We start from the raw sequence: 24,922 nt of genomic DNA on the forward strand, positions 1-24,922 counted from the left end.
TTCCAGTAGCTGACCTTCCTCAGATTCCCTGGGGGGACAAACCCAAACCCAATTGGTAAACAGGAAGCGAGGAAGCCCATTGATTTAACTTATAGATTAGTCTCTGGAGGCGGGAGATTGCAGGGGTGTAAACGGAGAGAACTCAGGAACAGAAGGCCAGGCAGGCTTGGATTCCCATTCAGGTTCCTACTCTACCATCCAACCACGCATTCCAGTGCTGGCCTCCATCCACAGAACTTATATTTGTCAAAATAATTCATGGCCCAGGATGATCTTATCTTCCTCTGGTGAATTTTGTTTGTTGAATGCCTGGAATTACTTTAATCCAATTTCAGAGTTTGAGAATTTTTGTTTTGTTTTTTTTTTCTGGGTTAATCAGGTGTCTAGAGACAGGGTTGCTGTCCATGTAAGTGTCAGTCTACTCCTACACTACATTGTCCTTTCTATTGTCCTAACAGGTGTTGTCAAAAATGCAGTTCAGTCTCCCAGCTGCCTAATTCAGATCCACCAAAATTGCCAGGCCAAAAGCAGCCTCTACTGTAGGCACACCCTCTGAATCCCTGGCCTTTCTTCCAGAATCTGGCCAGATATTTCATTAATTCTTTGATGCCTTTATTTTAAATTTTGTCTAGCATTCTTAGTCTTCTTCAGTGAGAAGGTTCATCAGTATTACTTAAGCTGTCATAATCAGATGCAGAAATCTCTCCCTTATATTTCTCTAGCTTTTTATTGGGAAATTTTTTTGGGTCTTTTTGCTATTTCTTGGGCCGCTCCCTCGGCATATGGAGGTTCCCAGGCTAGGGGTCGAATCAGAGCTGTAGCCGCCGGCCTACGCCAGAGCCACAGCAATGCGGGATCCGAGCCGCGTCTGCAACCTACACCACAGCTCACGGCAACGCCGGATCGTTAACCCACTGAGCAAGGCCAGGGACCGAACCTGCAACCTCATGGTTTCTAGTCAGATTCGTTAACCACTGCGCCACGATGGGAACTCCGGGAAATTTTTTTTTGCCCTACCAAAAGTTATTCTCAAAGGTGTCCCAAGGACAGTCTCTAAGTGGAAGTGGGATGGACTCTGAGTGAGAATACCATTTTGATCAGCAAACTTCAGTTCTGCTGCCCTGCTTTTTTAAAGTGTAAAGATGTCATGGACTCTTTGCAATATTATAATTCATTGACTATGATTTAATCTTTGCCAAAAGCCTCTAGGAAAGCCTGCTATTTGTGGTAAAGAGCTAAGCTATATGTTACTTCTCCAGTTCCTGAATTCCTTTTTTCCCCGATGCAGAATGCCAAGTTGTGAGCTTACAATGAACAGTATAATCCCTTCAGTTCTTAATTAAGATCATAGAACCAGAAAGCATTATATCTGACATAATTATTTCAGATTCCTCTGAAATTCCTTCACTGAATTAATATTCAATATTATGTTCTTAGCTTTAAAAATACGAAATCCAAATTTAAAGAACACATATAATTTTTATAAATCCACTTTTGATTGCCCTGTATTGCCCAGTGTCCTCTATATCAAATTCTATGTAATAAACCTTTATAGAATTCAGTGCCAAGTTAAGACTTGACTCTTCATATGAATGTGTCCTTTTCTGTGTTTTTATTTTGGCAGCCAAAACACAGACCTAAATTTCTCAATTGATTGAGTTCTTAATTTACCCCAGCTGCTTGATACCTCTTTTAATTGGCTTCCTTATTGATTTCTAGTAATTTAAAATTATATTTACCTTGCTTTGTGTGTGGCATTAAATCCCACTTGTCTAAAGCTGCAGAGAAAGAAGGAAGCTTGTTAGCTAAAGCAAAAGCAAGCTAGGAGCTAGGAGTGTCTCCTACTACCAGGAGACCCATACTCATTTCAGGTTTAAAATTCACCATTTTGCCTCTTCAAGAAGAAACCTGAAAGCTCAAGATAGGCAAAGCAAGTCACAAGGCCAACTCAGGGTCAAAGAGTGACAGACACTCCACCTCTTGATGGGAGAAGCTGCAAAGAATTTGTAGCCATTTAAAATGGTCATGGGGAGTTCCCGTCGTGGCGCAGTGGTTAACGAATCCAACTAGGAACCATGAGGTTGCGGGTTCGGTCCCTGGCCTTGCTCAGTGGGTTAACGATCCGGCATTGCCGTGAGCTGTGGTGTAGGTTGCAGACTCGGCTCAGATCCCGCGTTGCTGTGGCTCTGGCGTAGGCCGGTGGCTACAGCTCCGATTCAACCCCTAGCCTGGGAACTTCCATATGCCGCGGGAGCGGCCCAAGAAATAGCAACAACAACAACAACAATAACAACAACAACAAAAGACAAAAAAAAAAAAAAAAGGTCGTGGGAGTTCCTGTTGTGGCTCAGCAGAAACGAATCCATGAGGATGCCAGTTCAATTCCTGGCCTCACCCAGGGGATTAAGGATCCGGCATTGCCATGAGCTGTGGTGTAGGTCACAGATGCGGCATAGATCCCCGCAATGCTGTGGCTGTGGCGTGGGCTGGCAACTACAGCTCAGATTCGACCCCTAGCCTGGGAACGTCCATATGCCAAGAGTGCAGCCCTAAAAAAAAAAAAGCAAATAAAACAAACAAACAAATAAATAAAATGGTTCCCGAAGAGGAGATGTTGCAAGGGTGGGGGAGGTGGAGAGGGTGTGGACTGGGGTTTGGGATTGGCATATGCACACTGTGGTATGTGGAGTGATTAGCCAACAGGGACCTGCTGTATAGCACAGGGAACTCTACCCAGTATTCTGTGATAACCTATGTGGGAAAGGAATCTGAAAGAGAATGGATGTGTGTATGGATAACTGAATCACTTTGTTGTATAGCAGAAATTCTTACAACATCGTAAATCAGTTATACTGCAATAAAACTTTTAAAAATGAAAACAAATTAAAAAAAAGGCTTTCATCCTTCCAGACAGACACCCCGAGGCATACACAGCAACCTGAAGGCAGGTGGGATTTCAGAATAGTGCCCCTGCCTCCACACAGGCCCCAAATTTGACTTGTAAGTTGAATCTACACTATTCAATTGCTTATCAGCTATAAAATGAAATTTCACTTGGTTTCACCTAATACACGTGGTGTAAGATTTATCAGCTAAACCATGCTATTTAGGTGGGAGAGCTTTGGGACCAAGAGCAGTAGCCTTTCAGTGTTGCATTGGGGTTTGTCTGCCAGTAATCATTGACATCTCTAAAGTTATTAAAGCAATCCAAAGTAAAACAAAGCCAGCAAAGTAAAACAAAATCATATATGAAAAATTGCTCAGAAAAGACCTGTAAGCAAGTCAATAGTGACAAGGTCTAAAAAGTTATGGTTTTTAGAATATAGCTTTATATGTAACCTTGGACCTTATTTGTGTCATCAAATGCCACTTGAGAATTTGGGCATTTTCGTTTTCCAGACGTGGTCCCAGTGACTTTCCTGCGTTTATTGTTTTGGGCCAGTATGAAGTGGAAGATTATCTACTCTCAGAGAAGTTTAGAGGCTTGACAAGTTGTTGGAAATATTAAAAGTAGTAAGCCTATCAACATTTCGTTTCTATATGATCACTGACTCACTAAGTATCTACTTTCCTAATGATATCAAGTTCAAAAGCAGATGTGGATCACACAGATTCCAGTTGCCTTCCTAGGAATTCACTGCCATCATTTTATTTTATTTATTTTATTTCATTTTATTTTATTTTTTGTCTTTTTAGGGCCCCACCAGGGGCATATGGAAATTCCCAGGCCCGGGGTCAAATCGGAGCTACAGCTGCTGGCCTTCGCCACAGCCACAGCAACCTGGGATCTGAGAAGAGTCTGCAACCTACACCACAGGTCACTCCAACACAGGACCCTTAACCCACTTAGCAAAGCTAGGGATCCAGCCCACATCTTCATGGATGCTTGTCAGGGTTGTGACCACTGAGCCACGGTGGGAACTCCCTACTCCCACCATTTTCTAAACCTTTAGAAAAAGCTTTGCTTTATTTGGCTTCATTGATGAGTCAATTGTGCAAATATAGTTGTGCAGCTGCAAGGTGTTTTCCCACACTACTCTTTCCTTCCTTCTTTGAACTCTTTACTACTCAACTGCTTTCGCCTTCCTTTTTCTCTGGGCTTGTGTGTAATTTGCAATAGTCTTCTTCCTTTTTCATAGAACTCATTCATCTCTGGAAAGTCCATACCTGTTGCTTTATTTCACTGTAACTTTCACTGGTCTTCCTAAAGTTATAGCGTTCTGGGGAAGTTCTCTGAGAACTTACACATCTGTTTTTGCTTCCCAAATAAGTAGATTTTTTTTTCTTTTAATTCCTCTTAAGCAATCTAGGCATTTTCCCCCCGTGGTGCAATTAAAAAAAAAAATAGAAATAATTACTTAATTTCCTACTTACATCTGGTGGATGATGATTTGCCAAGTCGAGTATAGAACAGGTTTTCTATCTCAAGTAAGTAGGCGTTGCATTGCGGGAAATTTTAAGACCCAGATGGGAATATTACGTTGTTCAGCAGTTGGAGCTAATCAATTACTCATTAATGACAGCAGAGCTATTGAAAATTTGAAAATGAAAAGCACTAAGCGCAGACCCTATAAATTTACCTACCAGGCCACTTCCGGAGGGCCACTGTCACCAATAAACCGCCTGCCAGTTCAGGCCCAGCTGCTAGACCTCCCGCCTTGCGCAACGCGGGCCTCAGCGCTGCGCTAGTCCCGGCAGCGCCGCACGCGGACCCGACCGCGCTATCGATCGATGCCGGCAGGGGGCGCTGGGGCCACGGGGAACGCTGCAAATGCCTCCCGAGTATTCGCAAGAGAGACTTTTGCGCCATCCTGCTATCGCGTGCGCTCCGGAATTTTGCCTACTCTAGGTCTTCTTGAGTGGGGTCCTGGTGGGTGACGGCGGAGAACCTTAGCCCCGCGTGGTGCTCGGGGCTGGGCTGAGGTCCGGGAGCCGTGGTGCGGTCGGTTGCGTCCGGGCCGAGCTTCCCAGCAGCGCCCTCCCCCGGGGCGGGCCCTGACTTTCGGTGCCGCGACGAGTGGGCGGCAAGAAGCCGGTGGCCGACACGCAGAGCGGCTGCGAGGAGCGGCCAGACTCGAGCAGCCAGGCTGGTGCTGGGACGGAGCCGCCGCGGCGATCGGAAGAGAAACGGGGCCAGGGAAGGAGGAGGAAATAGAGCCGATGAAGGGGAGCTGCCGCCGAGGAAGGGGGCGGATCCTTTCGGCGGCCGCGGCCGCTGTTCCGGGACGCAGTCCAGGGAGCCTGCCCGCCAGTAAGGTGCTGGCCAGGTAGCTCCCCACCCAGAGGGCGCCCTCCCCGGACCATCCCAGAGCGGCTGGCACGGAAGGAGCCGGGACCGCGCTCTGGGTGGCCAGGACGCACCGCACCCCGAGAGCGGCGCCCTTGAGCCGCACCGCCGCGCAGGTTCGCCAGTCGACTTGTCCGCCGGCCAAGAAAAGGAAGCGCTGTCCCTTCCCGCTCAACCCGGCCTCCCCACCCCTTGTACTCTACACCCTGCAGCGGGCGAGCGGCGTGGCCACGGAGGCGCCGAGGAGGGGCGAGCCGCCGCCGGGCAGCGGCGTCCCTTCGGGGGAGAGGGCGCCGGAGAGGAGGCGGCGGCGCGGGGCGGAAGGCGCGACACGGGATGGCAGCTGCTTAGCCCGACGCGCGCGGAGCAGCCCCGAGCTGTGGCTGGCCAGACGGTGCGGCTGGGCGGGCGACGCCGCTGCCGCGACAACCCGGCCGGGAGAGATGAACGCGGAGGCGGGTGAGGGCATCACTTTCTCCGTGCCACCCTTCGTCGAGGGCGGCAGTTGCCGGAGGGGAGGAGCGGCGGCGGTGGCCGAGGGCGAGGAGAGCCAGCTGCCACCGCCGCCACCGGGCAGCTTCTGGAACGTGGAGAGTGCCGCCGCCCCTGGCACCGGGTGTCCTAGTACCACGTCCGCGAGCAGCACCACCCGATGCCGGGGCAACTCTGGTGGCGGAGGCGGTCGACGGACCACGGTGGCATATGTCATCAACGAAGCGAGCCAGGGGCAGCTGGTGGTGGCCGAGAGTGAGGCCCTGCAGTGCCTACGGGAGGCGTGCGAGGCGGTGGGCGCTGCCCTGGAGACCCTACATTTTGGGAAACTGGACTTTGGGGAAACCACGGTGCTGGACCGTTTTTACAATGCAGGTGCGTGTGCAACCCCTTCCCCATCCTCTGCAGTCCGGGGTTATTCCCCCCCCCGGCTGCCACAGGGGGAGAAATGTGTTTTGCGGGGCAGCAGGAAAAAACAATTTCTGAGCAGCAATCGTGCTTCCTACTTATTTACTTCTTGCCCCACCTTAAGGGCAACGAGCGTCGCTGCATGCCTGCTCTGGGCGCTCGTTCGCCGCTCTTGGGAGAGTGTATGCGGGTGCAAGAGCCTGTGTGTCTTTGTGCGAGAGTCTGAATGACCCAACCCCGGCCCGCGCTGGAGCCCTGAGGTGCGCGTGGTCCTGTCAAAGAACTTCTGTTCTTCTGCAGTGTGAGATACTTGCCCCCATCAGTCCGTCACGATTCACTGTTTTGGTCTCTCTTATGTTAGGTTTGGCCCACATTTTCCTTCTATATATACCTATGACTGTTTTAGATGATGTCCTCATTTTTTTCTGTGTACTTTTGAGAGGACAGAAATCATGACTTCGGCCACTCGGCCAGCTGCAGGCAGAGTGGATCCATGTGAATTTACATGTTACGTAATGATCTTCCCAACTCTGCCCTAAGTTTAGGGGCCTGCTTTCCCGTAGTCTTAGCAATTCGAATTTTCAAGAAATGACTTCTAAAAGCAATCTTGTAACTTACACTAAACTTGTGTGGTAACTTTGTTAGGATTTCCATGAAAGAACTGGGGTCTGTTTTTCATTACCCCTGATGAGCTGGGACGTATATAATTTAACACCGTTTAAAACACTGATAGGGTGCTTTAATGACAAAGATTAGATTGGCCATTAAAGTGATTGCTAGGATAATTCATGAAAAAAAAAATCTTTTCCAATTGTCACAGATTTCAGCAAGTGTCATTGTAATTCTAGCGATTTGTTAGCAAATGTTAGAGATAAAAGCATGTTATTGAAATTAACCTTTAGCACCCTGTATAACCAATGTTGAGACTCTGTGTGTATTTTTTTAAGACATGTGGGCGTAAAGTTTGATTTAATAGTGGTTTCGAACAATAAGGTTCTTGCATGTCTGATCACATAGAAGGTTTTATATTCCAATCTTGTTTTCAGTTCTGATTCTCTTCAGTCTTTTGAAAACACCTGAAGTAGCCTTTGTCAGTTTGGGAATTTAGCCAAGCTGAATATTTTAAGAACAAGAACTTCATGTTAAGGAAGCCAGACTAAATAAACTAGGACTTTCTGGTTCTGGTATATTTTACCATTTTGGGTTTCATAACTAGACATGAGTATCATATATTATAGCTTGGTTCCTTATGTGGCTTGCTATAAAAATTAGATAAACATAGCTTTTCTAAAAATTACGGCACTCTTATTTTTGGATTGTAATTTGGAAGACACTTCAAAGAACTGAAAGATATGTGAGGAAAACGCCCAATGAGATACTGAGCCTATTTTTATTGCACTGATAGATTGGGTATTTTTATAGGGCTCTCTAAAAAAAATCTTAAACTCTAAGCTAATTTGAAAGAGCTTTCTATCAAAGCTTATGTACTGTTTATTCTCCAACTGCAGTCTCTGGGAAAGGGAGAGAGAAAGATTAGAAGGGACCAGACCTTTGAACTGTATCTCATTTAATCTTCCAAACAAGCCTACGAAGGACGTACATACCATCCTTCTTAGATGAGAATACCAAGGAAGTACTTACCATTCTTCTTAGGTGAGGAAACCAATGAAATTCTTACCATTCTTCTTAGATGAGAAAACTAAGGGATTCATCACTGGTGCAGGGTCATAGGTAATAACTGGCAAGATTCCACTTCAGGTGTCTGACTCTAAAAGGTCCTGCTTTGACCTTGCTCCCTCCGTTTATCCGATCTGATTTATTCTCAGAATCAAGAGAGGGACGTGTCAAAATCATGTGACGTACAGAGAGCTGGTAGGGACCTTATGAGCCATCTAGGTGCAATGTGGTATAGTGCAGAGGACATGCTCTGGGAGGCCAGCTCGGTCCCATCTCACTGTTTGTTCAACCTGGGCAGCCCCAGTTTCACGCCTGCCTATGTGGCAGACATGAACTCTGAGCTCTCTCATTCAGCGTGAAGATGTTGAAGATGTGACAGAATGAAGATGGCATCAGTTTTGTCCACACCCTTTGTTTTTCTAAACTGAGGGCTGCCAAGTTGGATAGTAGTAGAACTTTACTTCTGATTCCTAAGAGAGCACTGGCTCCGTCCTCTCCCAGGGTTCAGCGAATTTTTCTCTAAAGGGCCAATTGGTACCTGTTTTCAACTTTGCAGGAGGTCTCTTGTCACAAGTCCTCAACTCTGCAGGTGTTACCCAAGAGGGGCCATAAATGGGACCTAAACAAATAATCATGGCTGTTTTCCAATAAAACTTTCTTAATGGACACTGAAATTTAAATTTCATATAATTCACAAAATATTCTCTCCCCTTGCCTCCCCCCCCCCCCTTTGAAAATGTAAAAACCATTCTCAGCTTGCAAGCCTTATAAAAACAGGCCTAGCCAGGTTTTGGCCCCAGGCTGACCTTGGCTCTATATCCTACCTCCACTTGAAAGTTGAATCATTACGTTAAATTGGGAAGAACGTCGTCCCTCAAGTTCAAGCTGAGTTTTCATCCTGGTTCTGCTCTGAACCACGTCATTATGAGCAAGGCTCCTTGTCTCCTTCAGCAGCTTATAAAATCGACCAGGGATGAAAAGTCGAGGGGGAAATTGAACTAAATTTCTGAGATTCCCTCATGTTATCCTGTGTTTGCCAAGGCAAAGCAGCAGGGCGTGCTAGGACAGAGCATCTAAATAGGAGTTTCAATAGGAGATTCTGGTCCTGTTTTTCTTTTCTCATTTGGCGCAGGTCATTTAAAAGCTCAGAGAAGAGTGGAGGGTTGTAATAATTGGTCTCTCAGATTCCTTCCAGCCCTCAAATTCTATAATTTAAAATTATAACAGTTCTGGAGTTCCTGTTGTGGCTCAGCAGGTTAAGAACCCGACCCAGTGTCCATGAGAATTCGGGTTTGATCCCTGGCCTCTCTCAGTGGGTTAAGGGATCTAGCATTGCCAAAAGCTGTGGTTCAGATCCTGCATTTCTACAGCTGTAGCGTAGGGCAGCAGCTGCAGCTCTGTTTCCACCTCTAGCCTGGAACGCCCATATGCCACAGGTGTGGCCCTACAAAGAAAAACTAAAATAATATCAGCACTGATTTCAAAAGGAATCATTCAGTCCATAGAGATGAGTGAACTGTTTGCCACCTCCAGGAGCCCAGGGTCGCTGAGAAGCACAAATTCAAATTCTGGTTCTGAGGGTCCTCAGAGAATGCTTTGAGCTTCCAGGAAATAGTCTCTGGAATGAAACTGGCTGGGGATGGTTCAGAGGTGACCCCTCACCTGAGATCAGAACAGTAAGCAAAGAGGACCTAACAAGGCCCTCGACATTTAAAAGGGGATGTTGGTGTTTGAATAGCTCAATCTAATGGAATGAGTAAGAGCGCTGGGTTACACTTTTACTGCTATCTATGTGTACTGGGGCCTTTCTAAAGAATAGGTTGCAGGTAAAGGTTTTCACTGACTTTCCCTATTTGATTATCATTTAACTATAATTGAGTTTGTTCTTTGACTGCAGTTTTCATTCTCTCATTCTCATTCTGAGAAGACACTATTGTTCTATCAAAGACTGTATGGAAATTCATTGTACTTACATATACAAGACTATCACTCAGAGATGGCACTTGCCAAGCTAACAACACCCCTTTCCAGCCCCCTGGGTGGTAAATTTCTTTAAAAGCTAAGAGGTGTCAGTGATACAGATGTCAGAGATAGAGGTGTTCCCAATGTGGCACAGCAGAAACCAATTGGACTAATATCCATGAGGATGCAGGTTCGATCACTGACCTCACTCAGTGGGTTAAGGATCCAAGTTTCCATGAGCTATGGCATAGGTTGAAGACACAGCTTGGATCTGGCATGGCTGTGGCTGTGGCATAAGCCAGCAGCTGTAGCTCGGATTCGACCCCTAGCCTGGGAACCTTCACATGCCTGGGGTGTGCCCTCCCCAAAAAAAAGTCAGTGGTACAGATATTAGTGATACAGAGTGACTCCATTCAGGTAGACCGACCCCAACTGGCAGGATCTCAGAATTTTTTTTAGAAAAATGAACATTAATTTTGTGAAGTATAGCTAGAATGGGCTTTATTATTTCTCTACTGTGCTTATAAGAAAACTGAACCATGAAGAAATCATGTTCTTTCATTCAGGCTAAATGATTTAAGATTGCTGCTTAGAACCAGGAGCACCCTTTATCTTTCTTATTTTTTTCACCATGCTCACGGCATGTGAACGTTCCCGGGCCAGGGATCGAACCTGCACCACAGCCGTGACCCAGTGGTGGATCCTTAACCTGCTGCACCACCATGAAACTCCAGCACTATTTTGCTTAGAAACATTGGTATAGATGGTGGTTAGATTTGGGTCTGGTCTATAAAGGATCTTTGTTGAGTCAGTGTACTTGAAGTGTGAAACCCACTCATCTATTTAAACACTCAGGAAAATTATATTCCTGCCAACCTAAAACCAGGTCTTTAAAGACATCTTCCCCTTTGTTAGAATCAGGAACGTTTGTGTTCATTAGCTCTGGTAGCATATTGGCTGGATGTAGGAGCATCACTTTGGATGCGTAGTGATGAGAGGAGGGACTATGGGTAGTGATGAGTGGATGGTGAGGTACAGGGTGAAGGAAGGATTGGGAGGCTGCTGGGAGGGGCGGGAGGAAGAAGGATGCCCAGTGAAGGAAGAAGCTATGCCAGCAGGGGATCCATGAGCACTTTCACCTTTGTCTCCTCCAAACCTCTTTGGCCCTTGACTTCCCACTGATGTAAGACCCAGGATCAGTGCTCTGCTCAGAGGCACCTTGCTCCCTCTCAGGGGGCTCAGGGTTGGATGGCTGCCTGTTTCCCCTTTCCTTGCCCCCAGCCATTACATGGCCTGGCCTTGCTCTTAGTCAGGCTCGCTGCTGATTGCAATCTCTTGCTCAGCCTTTAACCTAGTAGCAGCAGTGGGTGACAGGAAGGAAACATGTGCAGGTTGAAATTTTCAGAATTTAGTCTTTACATTTTCATCTGTATTATGTTCTCATTCTACTTGGACCCGTAATAAAAGTTTCCCATTTGGGCCACGTCACTGAACTTTCTGGGTTTGGTTTCCCCTGCCTCCAGCTTAGCTCCTTAGGCCTTCCAATCTCATTTGATTAAACACAAATGAACAAACATAACCTTTGTCTCCTGTCTGCCCCAGACTGAGAAGTCCCTGAGACTCTTCCAGCCCGCTTCTGCATTTTTTACTTTTCAATCCAGTGGTTTTCCTCTACACCAGCTTATATACTTGGAGGGAGTGGGTGGAGTCAGTATTTCCCAAACGAAATGGTTCCATGAACTGGTGTAATAAAATCAGAAGACTGACATATGTTTGTCAACGGTTTATTTTCCAAGTAAGGATATTATAAAGACAGAAAAAGGAGTTCCCGTCGTGGCTCAGTGGTTAACAAATCCGACTAGGAACCATGAGGTTTCGGGTTCGTTCCCTGGCCTTGCTCAGTGGGTTAAGGATCCGGCGTTGCCATGAGCTGTGGTGTAGGTCACAGACTCAGCTCGGATCCTTTTCTAGGGAGCAGCCCTAGAAAAGGCAAAAAGAAAAAAAAAGAAAAAGAAAACTTGACAATCAGCCAGCTACTGCCACCATTTCTTAAAAATAAAAAACATTTTTATGTTGAATTAGGGTAGGTATAACCTTAGAATAAACAATAGCTTTTTGGTATAGTGAACATATGGAAAAACACATTATTTGTTGTTATTTTCCCCATTTCACCACGATGGATGAAAACCTTATCATACCAGTCACGAGAGGGGTATTTGAAAACCTCTGGTCTTAACCACTTTCCAGCCCCTTCCCACTTCCAGTCACTGCTTCTTTGTCCAGGAAACAAGCCTTAGCAAAATTTTCAAAAGAGCAAACTCATAAGGAAAAAGTTTAGGAAAGGATTTTTAGAAAAATATCCCAGTGGAGCTCCTCTCATGTTTTCCATCTGCGTTTTTGACTTTGATGCTGGCATGTCATTGCCCATCTGCTCTGAGCCCAGAGCCCTGTACTTTCTCTTGCTTTCTTGGAGGCAAGGTTATATTTTCCCAAAGAAGACCTTTACTAGAAAACTGGGAAAAAGCAATGCCACAAAGAAATCTCCAAAACACAGAAATAAATTTGTTTTTAGAGCACCTAGTTTCTTATCCCAAATGTTCAACTACAGGTTCTTACCACTCGTCCTGTTTCCAGCTCCTGGGATCCTGGCCTCTTGCCTCAGCTTGCTGTCCTTTGGTCTGCTTAAGCTATTCATCAGTTGGTAGTTCAAGTGGGTTCCACCTCTAGGTGAGGCTCCTAATTATAAATACACTGGCCTTGTCCGACCAGTGGCCTTGGCCAGTGCTACCCCTCCGGGAGTTCTCTGCTACAAGTCAGTTCCCCTCTGGTAGCTACAGGGACTGTCCCCTGCTTCCTGTTTTGGAGACCTGGTTAGAGGCCCGTTCAGTTCCTGTTTCTGGTTTGCAGGAGAAAATTGGTTCACCGCTTCCTTGTGGAGCAGAGGGAGACGGACGGGCGCAAAGCCCAACAAATGTGCAATTCTCCACCAACAGGTACCAACTGGTTCTGCTTTCTTTCCAAGTTGTTGCCCCAAGTCGTCCCTTCAGACAGCAGCCTACTCTGCCTGGGGCAAGATGAGAGTTGAGAATGTGGGAAATGAGGTAGAAGTGGGCAGATGCAGGATCCAAAGCTCTGTGAGTATCAGGAAGAAACCAACCGCCTTGGGGAAGGTATATCTTGAAGAAAACAGACTCACTTTCCCATCATTTGGATGTAGATAAGTGGGGAAACCGGCTGTGTTTAAGAAAGTTACCCCTTATATTCTGGGAGCAAAATTAGATTTGGAAATTTTAATAGCGACATAAAAGTAGAAAAGCAAGGCAGGATTTTAAATTATTGAAAAATCTACTGATGATTCTAATACATTGACTTCTTTAGCTGCTTTAGTATATTGGCTTTTCTCTCTGGCTGGAGATATTGACTCAAGAAATTCATCAAAATACGTGTCAGATTACTGGAGAAGGAGAAAGGGTATGAGACAAAGGCGACTTGTAAAGTTGTCTAATTATCCCAAAAAATTTAAAAAGTGAGTACTTACATCTTATTTGAGTTTTATTTTATATATTTTTTTTTCCCTACAGAAAACATAAAAACTAAAAGAGGGAGAACCCAGGCTACATTGTGGCAATTTTTTAGGGGACGCAGAAAGGAGGAGAGAAAACTTAAATGTTAATAGCATCTCCTGCTGCAAATCATAGCACAGCAGATCTGTGTAACTTAAATGTCTCAGAAGTTGCTTACGCAAGGTAGCAGTAAACATTCCATGACAAGCAAACCTTTTCTGTTACAGTAGGTGATCGACAATGGGGAAAGCAATCGCCTTCGGTGTATGATTCATACGGGAAGGAAGTTATATTCCTTTGTTCAGCAAGACTCTAAAAGTGGCTGTGACTAATTTTATTAGTATTTTCCAACACTTTCAGTCTCTTCTAAGAACTCTCAAGAAAGAGAAGCGTGGATGGGAGCAACCCTAGCGAATTATCAGTAGATGTCAAGCCATCTGTCTGTTGACTCTAAATCATATAAAACCAAGTATTTGCCTAAGCCAGAGGATTTGCCCTTCTTAAAAAATCTTAGCTATCCCTATTTCTTATTTAAAAATCATCCCAAAAGAATTATGTAAACCCAGACTGTCACATGTCAAATACCTCTTAATATCATATTCAAATTTTATAATATGTTTATTATTATTCTTATTTTGCTTTTTAGAGCCTCACCCATGGTATATAGAAGTGCCCAGGCTAGGGGTTGAATTGGAGCTGCAGCTGCCAGCATATACCACAGCAACGCAGGATCCAAGCCACGTCTGCAACCTGTACTACAGCTCATGGCAAGGCCAGATCCTTAACCCATTGAGCAAGGCTAGGAATCAAACCCACATCCTCATGGATCCTAGTCGGGTTCGTTACTGCTGAGCCACAACAGGAACTCCTCTAATATGTTTATTATTGTGACAAATAATAAGTTTAGAGCTAGGCAACCATGACTAGACGTATGATTCCTACTGTCCAGGGGCTGAGACAGATCTTACCTCCAGTTGGGTATTTTCCAATTTATAATTTGGTCACACTGGGGCATAGGTAATTTCATGTGGCTGGATCAGAATGATAATGTAAATGTATATTGTTCCATGCAATGGAGTCCTTTTATTTTTTTTTTTTAATGTTATGGCTGCACCTGTGACATAATGGCAGTTCCCGGCCAGGGATTGAATCTGAGCTACAGCTGCAACCTAAGCCACAGCTGTGGCAGTGCTGGATCCTTTAACTCACTGTGCCAGGCTGGGGATTGAACCCACACCTCCGCAGTGACCTGAGCTGCTGTAGTCGAATCCCCAAAGCACTGTGCTCGAGCCAAGTCTTCTATGGTCCTCTTTTGATCATCTTATTTGCTCCAGAAAATAAATAGATGTGGCAATGTAATTATCTGTATTTCACAATTGAAGGAACTTCTTGGAGAGGTGATGTGACTTGGCCAGAATAAATCCGTTGGTTGGGTAGGGAGTCAAACCTCTGTCTTCCAACTTCCAAATAATCCAGGTGTTTCCCCCCGTGTACCACACTTTGCTCTGTCGTGAAAACCATTTCAAAATACATGTGCTGTTTAAGAGGATCCATTCTAATATCTTGGTCCATGATGGTAGGATTACTGTGAGGAGAAAACCAGTAAGTCATTAAAATCAATTCAAAGAGGAATTTGAAAAGCAACTATTACACACACACACACACACACACACACACAATCAGGAACGCTGTAATGAATTTGCCGATAGATGCAAAATTGACTAAAGTTCTGTGAGGCGAGTCTGTAAGTATAAATGTTAGAGTCTTTACTACAGAGTAGAAATCAATTGTATCTTTACCACACACCATTCATTTGCATTGCTGTGGACAAGTGGTTTTTGCATGATTATCTGTTTTATACAACTTAATATCTATTCCCAAAGCATTGTAAAATGGTTTTATCACTAGAAGCCCAATCAAAGGTGCTTATTAAAAAAAAAAAAATCAGTTCCCAGAGGGTGGCTTGACTAGAACCTAGTCAGAAATACACCAGGGTGTTGCCTACAGCATCTGCAAACCCAGCTTTTTCATATTCTGGGAAGTCGTCATCTCACCAGATGAGATCTCTCATCTCACTACTAATTTCAGTAGTCTAGACCACTCCAAATAGGTTTCCTTTTTTTTTTGCTTTTTAGGGCTGCACTTGCAGCATATGGAGGTTCTCAGGTAGGGGTCCAATCAGAGCTACAGCTGCCGGCCTACACCACAGCCATAGCAACGTCAGATCCAAGCCATGTCTGTGACCTACACCACAGCTCACGGCAACATGGATCCTTAACACACTGAGCAAGGGCAGGGATCAAACTGCATCCTCATGGATACTAGTCAGATTCATTTCCGCTGTGCCACGATGGGAACTCCCAAATTGGTTTACTTTTTGGAAAAAACAATGCTTATAATATTTTGGAGGGCTGGCAAATTGCTATAAAACTCCACATGCCAAACATATTACTTTGATCTCTTGCAATCTAAGGCGAGTCACACCCAAATGAACATGATGTGTTACTGTGTGCCAGGTACTGTGCCAATCAGCCTACATGCCTAATCTTATTCAATCTTTAAAGTGGCTTTATGAGGCAGATAACGTCAGTGGATCTGTTTTACACGTGGGGAAACCGAGACCCTGCAGAGTGATCCACTTTCCCAGTGCCACTTGACCGCTAAGGGTCAGAACCAAGTTTTGAACCTCAGACTGTCTGATTCCAGAGTCTTTTTCTTTTATGCTCTCCTGTCTCCTAGACATAAACTTTCTCTTTGAGAACATTTAGATTATCATTAATTCCATGGTTACAGTTTTCTCATTCGTGGATATTTGTTGACTGCTTAAAATCTGCAAGATTTCTTCCTAAGGTCAGCGCAAAATTAGGTTGAGTGCAGTTTCTGCCTTTTATGATCTTACAGTCTGTTTACTGAATCAAACAATTTAATAAATAATTATTGGGAGCCTACTACTGCAAGGTAATGCTCTAAGTAATGAATAAGTGAACAATCCCAGGGAATTTTTTTAAGGACTTCAGAATGTGGGTGATTTCATTGAACTGTCCACGTGAGAACAGTGTTCATCACTGTTAGAATAGATATGAAAATGCATTGAAAATAAAAATCTTACACGCTTGTAAATTATGCATTAGGCTCTTCATTTTTACATCAAGTCAGTATCACGTTGGAAATTATTTAAATAAATACCCAGATTTTATTACAAGCTTTTAAAGTCTTTTATAAATATTGACAAAATCTCATTAAATTTACTTCAAGGGGTTATTATAATAGAAACAAGTGGCGTTATTACCTGAGACTTAGAGTCTTTTATATATATATGTGAAATATATATAGTAGTGGGATTTGATCTGTATTTATTTATTTATTTTTGTCTTTTGTCTTTTTAGGGCTACACCTGCAGCATATGGAGGTTCCCAGGCTAGGAGTCTAATCGGAGCTATAATCGCCGGCCTGCACCAGAGCCACAGCAACATGGGATCCAAGCCACATCTTCCACCTAGACCACAGTTCACAGCAATGCTGGATCCTTAATCCACGGAGCAAGGCCAGGGATCGAACCCAAAACCTCATGATTCCTAGTCGGATTCATTAACCACTGAGCCACGACAGGAACTCCTGATCTGTATTTAAATTCTCTTGTATTTATCTTTCAGGTTGTGAAAGAAATCTAGGCTATTTTAGGCAATTTTGACATGCCAACAGTGTAATATCAATTTAGTATTCCTTAGGCCTATAGTCCATAATAAAATTGTATTGTTTGCTTGTTGCTGACACCTGGGTGTGTGTCTGATCTTTAGTTGACAGAAAATAGTCAACTTGAATGCTAGGTTATTGATGGCTGGGCCAGAATGAGAGTAATAAACAAACAAAATTCCATTTAGATAATGGGACATGAATGGCAGGCATGTCTTAGTGTTGATGCAGAACCATATCTGTATTATGGGATACATAAAAATGACTAAGGTTGAAGTCTAGATTGCCGTTGACGTTTCAAAGCCAGATTATGAATGTATACTTTACATAACGTTTCTAATTATTTTTGAGTCACCCACATGCAGTTGATGTATATATCTCTACCAAGGCAATTTCTAGATTTTTGGAACTTGGTTTTGGGAAACTAGCTTTGGTAGATCCAGTGAAAATTCAGATCTTTAGATCTGGACAGTAGGATTTTAGTTTTTCCAAACTAACCCTTAGTCAGTTTACTGTTTACTATTCGTGTAGTAAACAGAGTAAGAAGAGGTTTCTAGACTATGTAGACGGGCAGAGGCTGGCTTTAAAATTGAACATATCTCTTAGTGTGTGTATGTGTGTGTGTTAGTTGCAAAACAGGGTTGGGGTGTTAAGTTGCTTGGCTTGGCCTAGTGAAATTCGAGAACAGTGCTGTAGCTTGCACGTGAGTTATAAGAATAGTTGGCTTAACTTTTCTTGCCCAGCAACTTAGAGCTGCCGGTAGTTTATGTGCTTAAAGTACACTTGGCAGTTGGTAAACCTGAAATAAAGTTGGAAAGGAAATGCCAGCCTAGACTCTTAACAGAGTCCCGGACTCTTCTTTCCTTTATAAATTCAGTAGTGTCAAACATTTATTTAATCATTAACCATGACACATGAGTGGGTTACCCAAGGACTGATCTTGCTGTGTTTATTAGAATGTCGACCTGCAGATCTTTGTTTTGTTTCCAAAGTCTCAAATTAAGGGTTGTCAGTAATATGAAATCTTTGCATAGTCAGCTATGCTTCTGACTTAACATTTAATTTCCAGCAGTATTTTGGTAGAGCGTTTACTAGTCTATCTGACATGTAGTCAAATGAGTGGCACACTTGGTCATAAGTATTTATTTTGATTGATTTATGTCACACTAAGGTATAAGTGACAAAAATCATGCTTATCACAAACACTGTTTCACAAAGTTCATTTTTTTGGTTTGTTTTTGTTGATTTATTTATTTATTTGTTTTATTACTCAAATGAATTTATCACATCTGTAGTTGTATAATGATCATCACAATCCAATTTCACAGGATTTCCATCCCACAACCTAAGTACATCCCCTCACCCCCCAAACTGTCTCCTCTGGAGACCATAAGATTTTCAATGTCTGTGAGTCAGCATCTGTTCTGCAAAGAAGTTCAGTCTGTCCTTTTTTCAGAAACCACGTGTCAGTGAAAGCATTTGATGTTGGTGTCTCATTGTGTGGCTGACTAAACTCAGCATGATAATTTCTAGGTTCATCCATGTTGCTAAAAATGCTGTTATTTCCTTCCTTTTAATGGCTGAGTGATATTCCATTGTGTATATGTACCACATCTTCCTGATCCACTCCTCTGTCGATGGACATTTAGGTTGTTTCCATGTCTTGGCTATTGAAAAGAGTGTTGCAATGAACACCGGAGTACATGTGTCTTTGCAAGTCATGGTTTTCTCTGGATAGATGCCCAGGAGTGGGATTGCTGGATCCAGTGGTAGTTCTAGTTTTAGTTTTCTGAGGCATCTCCATACTATTTTCCACAGTGGTTGCACCAATTTACAATCCCACCAACAGTGTACTAGGGTTCCTTTTCCTCCACACCCTCTCCAGCACTTCTTGTTTGCAGACTTTTGGATGATGGCCATTCTGGCTGGTGTAAGGTGGTACCTCAGAGTGGTTTTGATGTGCATTTCTCTAATAATGAGTGATGTTGAACATCTTTTCATATGTTTTTTGGCCATCTGTATGTAATCTTTGGAGAATTGTTTTCTGTTTAGATCTTCTGCCCATTTTTTGATGGGGTTGTTTGTTTTTTTTGGTATGGAGTGGCAGCAGGTGTTTATAAATTTTGGAGATGAATCCCTTGTCAGTTGATTCTCTTGCAAAGATTTTCTCCCATCTGTGGGTTGTCTTTTCATTTTGTTTAGGGTTTCCTTTGCTGTGCAGAAACTTTTAAGTTTGATTAGGTCCCATTTGTTTATTTTTGTCTTTACTGTCATTATTCTAAGAGGTGGATGTGAGAAGATGTTGCTGTCGTTTATGTCAGAGAGTGTTTGGCCTATGTTTTCCTCTAAGAGTTTTACAGTGTCTGGTCTTATATCTAGGCCTTTAATCCATTTTGAGTTTATTTTTGTGTGTGGTGTTAGGGAGTGTTCTAATTTCATTCTTTTCCATGTGGCCGTCCAGTTTTCCCAGCACCACTTATGGAACAAGCTGTCCTTTCTCCATTGTATATTCTGTCCTCCTTTGTCATAGATTAGTTGACTGTAGGTGTGTGAGTTTAATTCTGGGCTTTCTATCCTGTTCCACTGATCTATATAAAGTTCTTTTGAAGAGTGAGTTAGATACAAAGATATGCTAATTAAGAAGGCAAATTGCAGCAGCATTTAAAAGCTGCTAATGGAGTTCCCATTGTGGCTCAGTGGTTAACGAATTTGACTAGGAACCATGAGGTTGCAGGTTTGATCCCTGGCCTTGCTCAGTGGGTTAAGGATCCAGCGTTGCCGTGAGCTGTGGTGTAGGTTGCAGACTCGGCTCGGATCCCGCAATGCTGTGGCTCTGGCGTAGGCTGGTAGCCACAGCTCTGATTCGACCCCTAGCCTGGGAACCTCCATATGCTGCAGCAAATGGCAAAAAGACAAAAAAAAAAAAAGGCTGCTAATGTATAAATATTCATCAGTGTTCATTAATGGCAGGGTTAGGGTATGGCTTGCTTGAATTTATGGGAAGTTTAAAAGTTTAGATGCTTCAAGACAACAGAAGTCAGAAAAAAAAGGCAGGCAAGAATTATAGATGGTTGAGCTTAAGTAACTTCTATGGAGTTTTATGGTTACATTTATGACTACCATTCAGTGTGCATTTAGGAAATCTTTGAGAAGGTAAAACCTTGATATCATGAGAGTGACTCTCTTCTCTGCCAGCCAAATCACTTAGCCACTTGGAACTAAACTTAAGATATTACTGTATCTCTCTGGTTTGGCTCCAACATTGGCACATATTTTTCTTTTTTGGAAAGTGCTACTTCACAGTTTCCAAGCTTCATGGAGCGCAGGACTCTGCATTTAGTTAGGTTTTAGTAAAGAAGCAGATTTCATTTTATTAAATATATAGTGAACATTCTTTGTGATGGATAATCTCTTGATTGTTCAGGCTGGGAGATTCTTATTACCTATTTCCATTCATTTTTTTATTTTTAAAAATTTTGTTTATTTTTAAATTTTTAAATTATTCTATTTTTTATTTTTATTTTTTTTGCCTTTTTTAGTGCCACATGTGTGACTTATAGAAGTTCCCAGGCTGGGGGTCGAATTGGAGCTGTGGCTGCCAGGCTACACCGCAGCCACAGCAATGCAGGATCTGAGCCATGTCTGTGACTACTGCTCATGGCAACTCCGGATACTTAACCCACTGAGTGAGGCCAGGGATTGAATCTGCATCCTCATGGTTACTGGTCTGGTTTGTTACCACTGAGCCACGACAGGAACTCCATTCATTTTTATTTTTTATTTTTATTTTTTGGCTGCACCCATGGCAGGTGGAAGTTCTCTGGCCAGGGCTCAAACCCTTGCCACAGCAGTGACTATGCCAGATCCTTAACCACTAGGCCAACAAAGAACTCCTCCATTCATTTTAAATCTGGAATAGCCCATGAAGGGCCAGACATCCTCCTTAGAAACAAGAGGGTTGTTGACACAAAAGCTGTTGCACTGAGTTGTGATACTGCTTGGGAATTTTGAGGCAAAATTGTGCAATGACATTTATATATCGTCATGCCTTCATTTTCCCAGGCCACCTTTATTTTAGGTGTGTGCTTTCCTTTGAAAATATCATTAGACATGTTAGAGTAAGTTTGCAGAGGCAGATGTATGAAGCAGCCCTGATTTTTCTTTTTTCAAATTCCACTCTTTTTGGTTGGTTCTCCTTGGTTTGTTTGTCAGGGGAGCAAGAGCATGTTCCCTAAACAGAGTTCTGTGCCAGAGGATAAGCCAACTTAATTTGAGAAGATTTTCTAAGAGCATTAAAGGAGAGAAAAAGCAGTGATTGGAGAATCCAAGGCCCTAATCTGCTTTCAGTTTTCAGTGACTTGGTGTAAATGCTAGAAGAAGCTCCCTTAAGGCTTGGACTGGCTTATACGCTTCTAATGACTTTATATTTGGTCTATGAGAGTTACCTTCTCAAGACTTGTAATTGTCCTCTTTAGCTATAGAAGAAAGTATTATCCAACATTTGAGCCATAACGTGTGCTTAATATGTGGCCACCAGGAAAATTCCTTCCTGAATCCAGCATATTGCATAGTTATTTATGAACTGGAGCTTTGCATTCTTTTTCGTTTAAGCTAAGAATAATTGTGGAACTATTTAACTTTCTATCTTTTGGTGTCTCTCTGAGACCTGTGTAATTTTTTACTGCATGTTTATGTTAGTCTATTTCCTCTTAAAATAACCTCCTAAAAGCCATTAAACACATCTTAACTTGTTTACTTGATTCTTTAGGGGATTTAAAAAAAAAATGCTATTGGTCCATAAGGCTTGCATCATATTGAAATGACTGAGAAGGAAAAACCAAAAAAGTCAGGTCTAATGATGTAGGACAATGAGAAATCCTTTGTTAGAGAGGTCTGACCTAGAAGGAGCAGTTTCAGATACTTTAAAGGATTGTTAAAGCATAATTCTATGTCTCTTTTCCTTGTCTGTCTTGTTTATCCTGTATCTCTATTACCTAATACAGTGCTTGGCATGTAATAGGCACTAGATATCTTTTGATGGATTGGGTGAATGGATATTGCCTTTTCCCCTCCTTGTGTTTAGTTATTGATTTTGTTATCTGCTTTTTCTACTTAAGTGTGAGTTAAGTTCCTAGGTGGCAAAGAGCACATTATATGGAACTTGACATCCCGCAGGCCTTTTGTATCTGTGCTCGACCCATAGATCTGTGCTTGATCATGAAGTGGCCACACTTACTGATGCTTAGAGAATAGACTTCAGTGAAATGGACCCTTCACTGAGGGGGTGCACATTCTGGGGCAGGAGACCAGCCCATAAATATGAGCAGGTTGTGCTGATTGCTATGCTGGAGGTGTATATAAGATGCTTTGAGAACACAAGTGACAGAGGATTCTTCTTCCTTTTTTTTTTTTTTTTGGCTTTTAGGGCTGCACCTGTGACATATGGAAATTCCTAGGCCAAGAGTCAAATCGGAGCTGCAGCTTCAGGCCACAGCCACTGCCACAGCAACTCGAGCCACGTCTGCGACCTACATCACAGCTCACGGCAATTTTGGATCTTTAACTTACTGAGCAAGGCCAGGGATCGAACCCACATCCTCATGGATACTAATTGAGTTTGTTACTGCTGAACCATGATGGGAACTCTGACAGAGGATTCTTCTGGGGAAGAAGTAAGTGTGGAGGAGGTTGGCTAAGGCTTTGCAGAGGTGATATTTGAATTGGGTTTTGAAGTATAACTGTGAAAGCACATTATGTGCCGGGTGATTGTTTTTGTTTTTGTTTTTTTGTCTTTTTAGGGCCACACATGAGTTATGGAAATTCCCAGGCTGGGGGTTGAATTGGAGCTGTAGCTGCTGGCCTACGCCACAGCCACAGCAATGCTGGAGCCTTAACCCACTGAGCAAGGCCAGGGATCAAACCTGCATCCTCATGGAATCTGACTAAGATTCATTTCTGCTGAGCCACAATGGGAACTCCTGTGCCAGGTGTTTTAAATTATGAGAATAAGCAAGTCTCCCCATAAGAGGGAGGTAGAATAAAAAGAAGATGGAGTTGAGACAACACCAGCATTTAAAGATGGCATCAACTAGTGAGAAAGAGAAACGGTCACGAGGTAGGACAGTGGACGGGGGACATTCAGAGAGTGGAAAAGAGAGAAAAAGACAGAGTGAGCTAGTTGAAAGCAACATAAAGAGGGCTTGTCGGAAGTCAGGAAGGTCGAATGTTTCAGAGAACTCGCTGGACTCAGACATTAGAAAACTCCTGATTACTTTAGCCAGAGCAACTTCAGGAGTAGATGGTGCTACTTTTCCCGAATAGCGTCTTGAGTGATTGCTGGGGAACACCTGGGAGGCAGATAATGAAGAGGTATCTTTAAAGAAATGTGTAGGTGACAGAAGCAGAAAGAAAAGGCAGTTGCTGGAGGCAGCGCACCCTGCTCCAGGGATGAGGGACCTTGCCTGGTCCTGGCAGTGTTTATGCCTCAGAGACTGGATGAGATCAGTAAGCCTTTGTGGGCTCAGGTGTTATTTAATGTTGTTTCTGTGGGAACATGGAATACAAATTCCCAGCCACTTCCCTCCAGAAAGAACTCCGGAGCATGACCCTTTGTTACGTGTATTTGTTTTCTCACTCATTCTAATTAGGTGAAAAGTGGAGTTGCTTTTCCTTACGAGATTCCGAGATTCCGAAACTTAGATAAATTTGATGCAGCTTAAGTAGAGAGTTCTTTACTGGCAGACCTCAGTTTACAGAAGTGAAGGACTTGTTCAGGAAGTGAAAGTGTTTGCTAAGAAAATGGATCGTTCAGCTAGAGACGTTTTTCATTCTTTCTCCAGTGGCTGGATTTCACAGGCTTTTGAAACCTCAAGAATAAGAACTGGGACCAAAAATGATTTTATAATTTCCTCAGGCACCTGAAACACTTGACTGCATACAATAGTGGCCACTTAGAAGTAAAAGTGATCGATTCTTTAAAAGAGATCTTTTTGCTTCGTGCCATCTTGCTTTGTAAACCTACAGTGGAAACACCCCCCCCCCCCTTTTTTTAAACTCCCATTATTTTTTAGGCTTTCTTCACCTTGGGTTCCAAACCACTCCCAAATGGAAGGCTATTCTGACTACATTACTGGTATAAACCCTGGATTACTTTGAAGAGCTCTCAGGATGGGGCAGGCTCATTCATTGGTAATCTTGGTCCATTCAGAAAGAAGCTCCCACCCTCTCAAAAAAAAAAAATCTTATCTGATTAGTTACTATTGTTTTACTGGCTTATCTTGGCATCAGCTTCTTGCAGCCTTGTCTTGTATGCATCCAATGAAGGATACCTGTTTCTGATGTTGATGTTGATGTTTCTGGTGATGCCGTTAATCTTTTGTGTCACCCTTACCAGAGTAGGAGGGGGAAGGAACACGTTTCCTTAGAAACCTATGCTTAGAAAAGTTTCGTTTACCTAAGGATGACTTTACCAAGGACCAAGGTCTTTCTTTCTTCCTCCTCCTCCGCCTCCCTTTCGCCTCTCTTCCTTCCCTCCTTCCTTCCTTTCTTTCTTTCCTTCTCCCTCTCACTTTTTTTTTTTTAATAATAGGAAACCATTACCAAGTCAAATCTTTTAAAAACTTGTCTTGAAAATCAGTTCTCAGGGTGAAACTTGAATTTTCTAAAATAGCGTTTCCAAAGAGAACATGTTTTTAACCACTGTGTTGTCAAGACCGTACAGAATCTTCTTTGATAATAATAATGATGGTAATCATAATAATAAAAAGATCAGAGGAGCAAGATGTAGTGGTACAGTTTTCTAGCAACGATCGGGGAGATCAGCTGGATTTCATTCCTTTCA

At 43.2% G+C, this 24,922-nt stretch overlaps 1 protein-coding gene across 1 annotated transcript in view; it reads left to right on the forward strand.

Annotated features, from left to right (window-relative positions):
* Positions 1-4,998: 4,998 nt before the first annotated feature.
* Positions 4,999-24,922, forward strand: part of MAP3K5 (mitogen-activated protein kinase kinase kinase 5) — a 215,670-nt gene continuing 195,746 nt past the window's right edge. Inside the window, exon 1 of the mRNA XM_047770111.1 lies at positions 4,999-6,154. Coding sequence (XP_047626067.1) covers positions 5,731-6,154 — 424 coding nt within the window. The 5' untranslated portion in view covers positions 4,999-5,730. The remainder of the gene's footprint in view (positions 6,155-24,922) is intronic.

The sequence above is a fragment of the Phacochoerus africanus genome, chromosome 2 (genome assembly GCF_016906955.1).
Source record: "Phacochoerus africanus isolate WHEZ1 chromosome 2, ROS_Pafr_v1, whole genome shotgun sequence".
Lineage (NCBI taxonomy): Eukaryota > Metazoa > Chordata > Mammalia > Artiodactyla > Suidae > Phacochoerus > Phacochoerus africanus.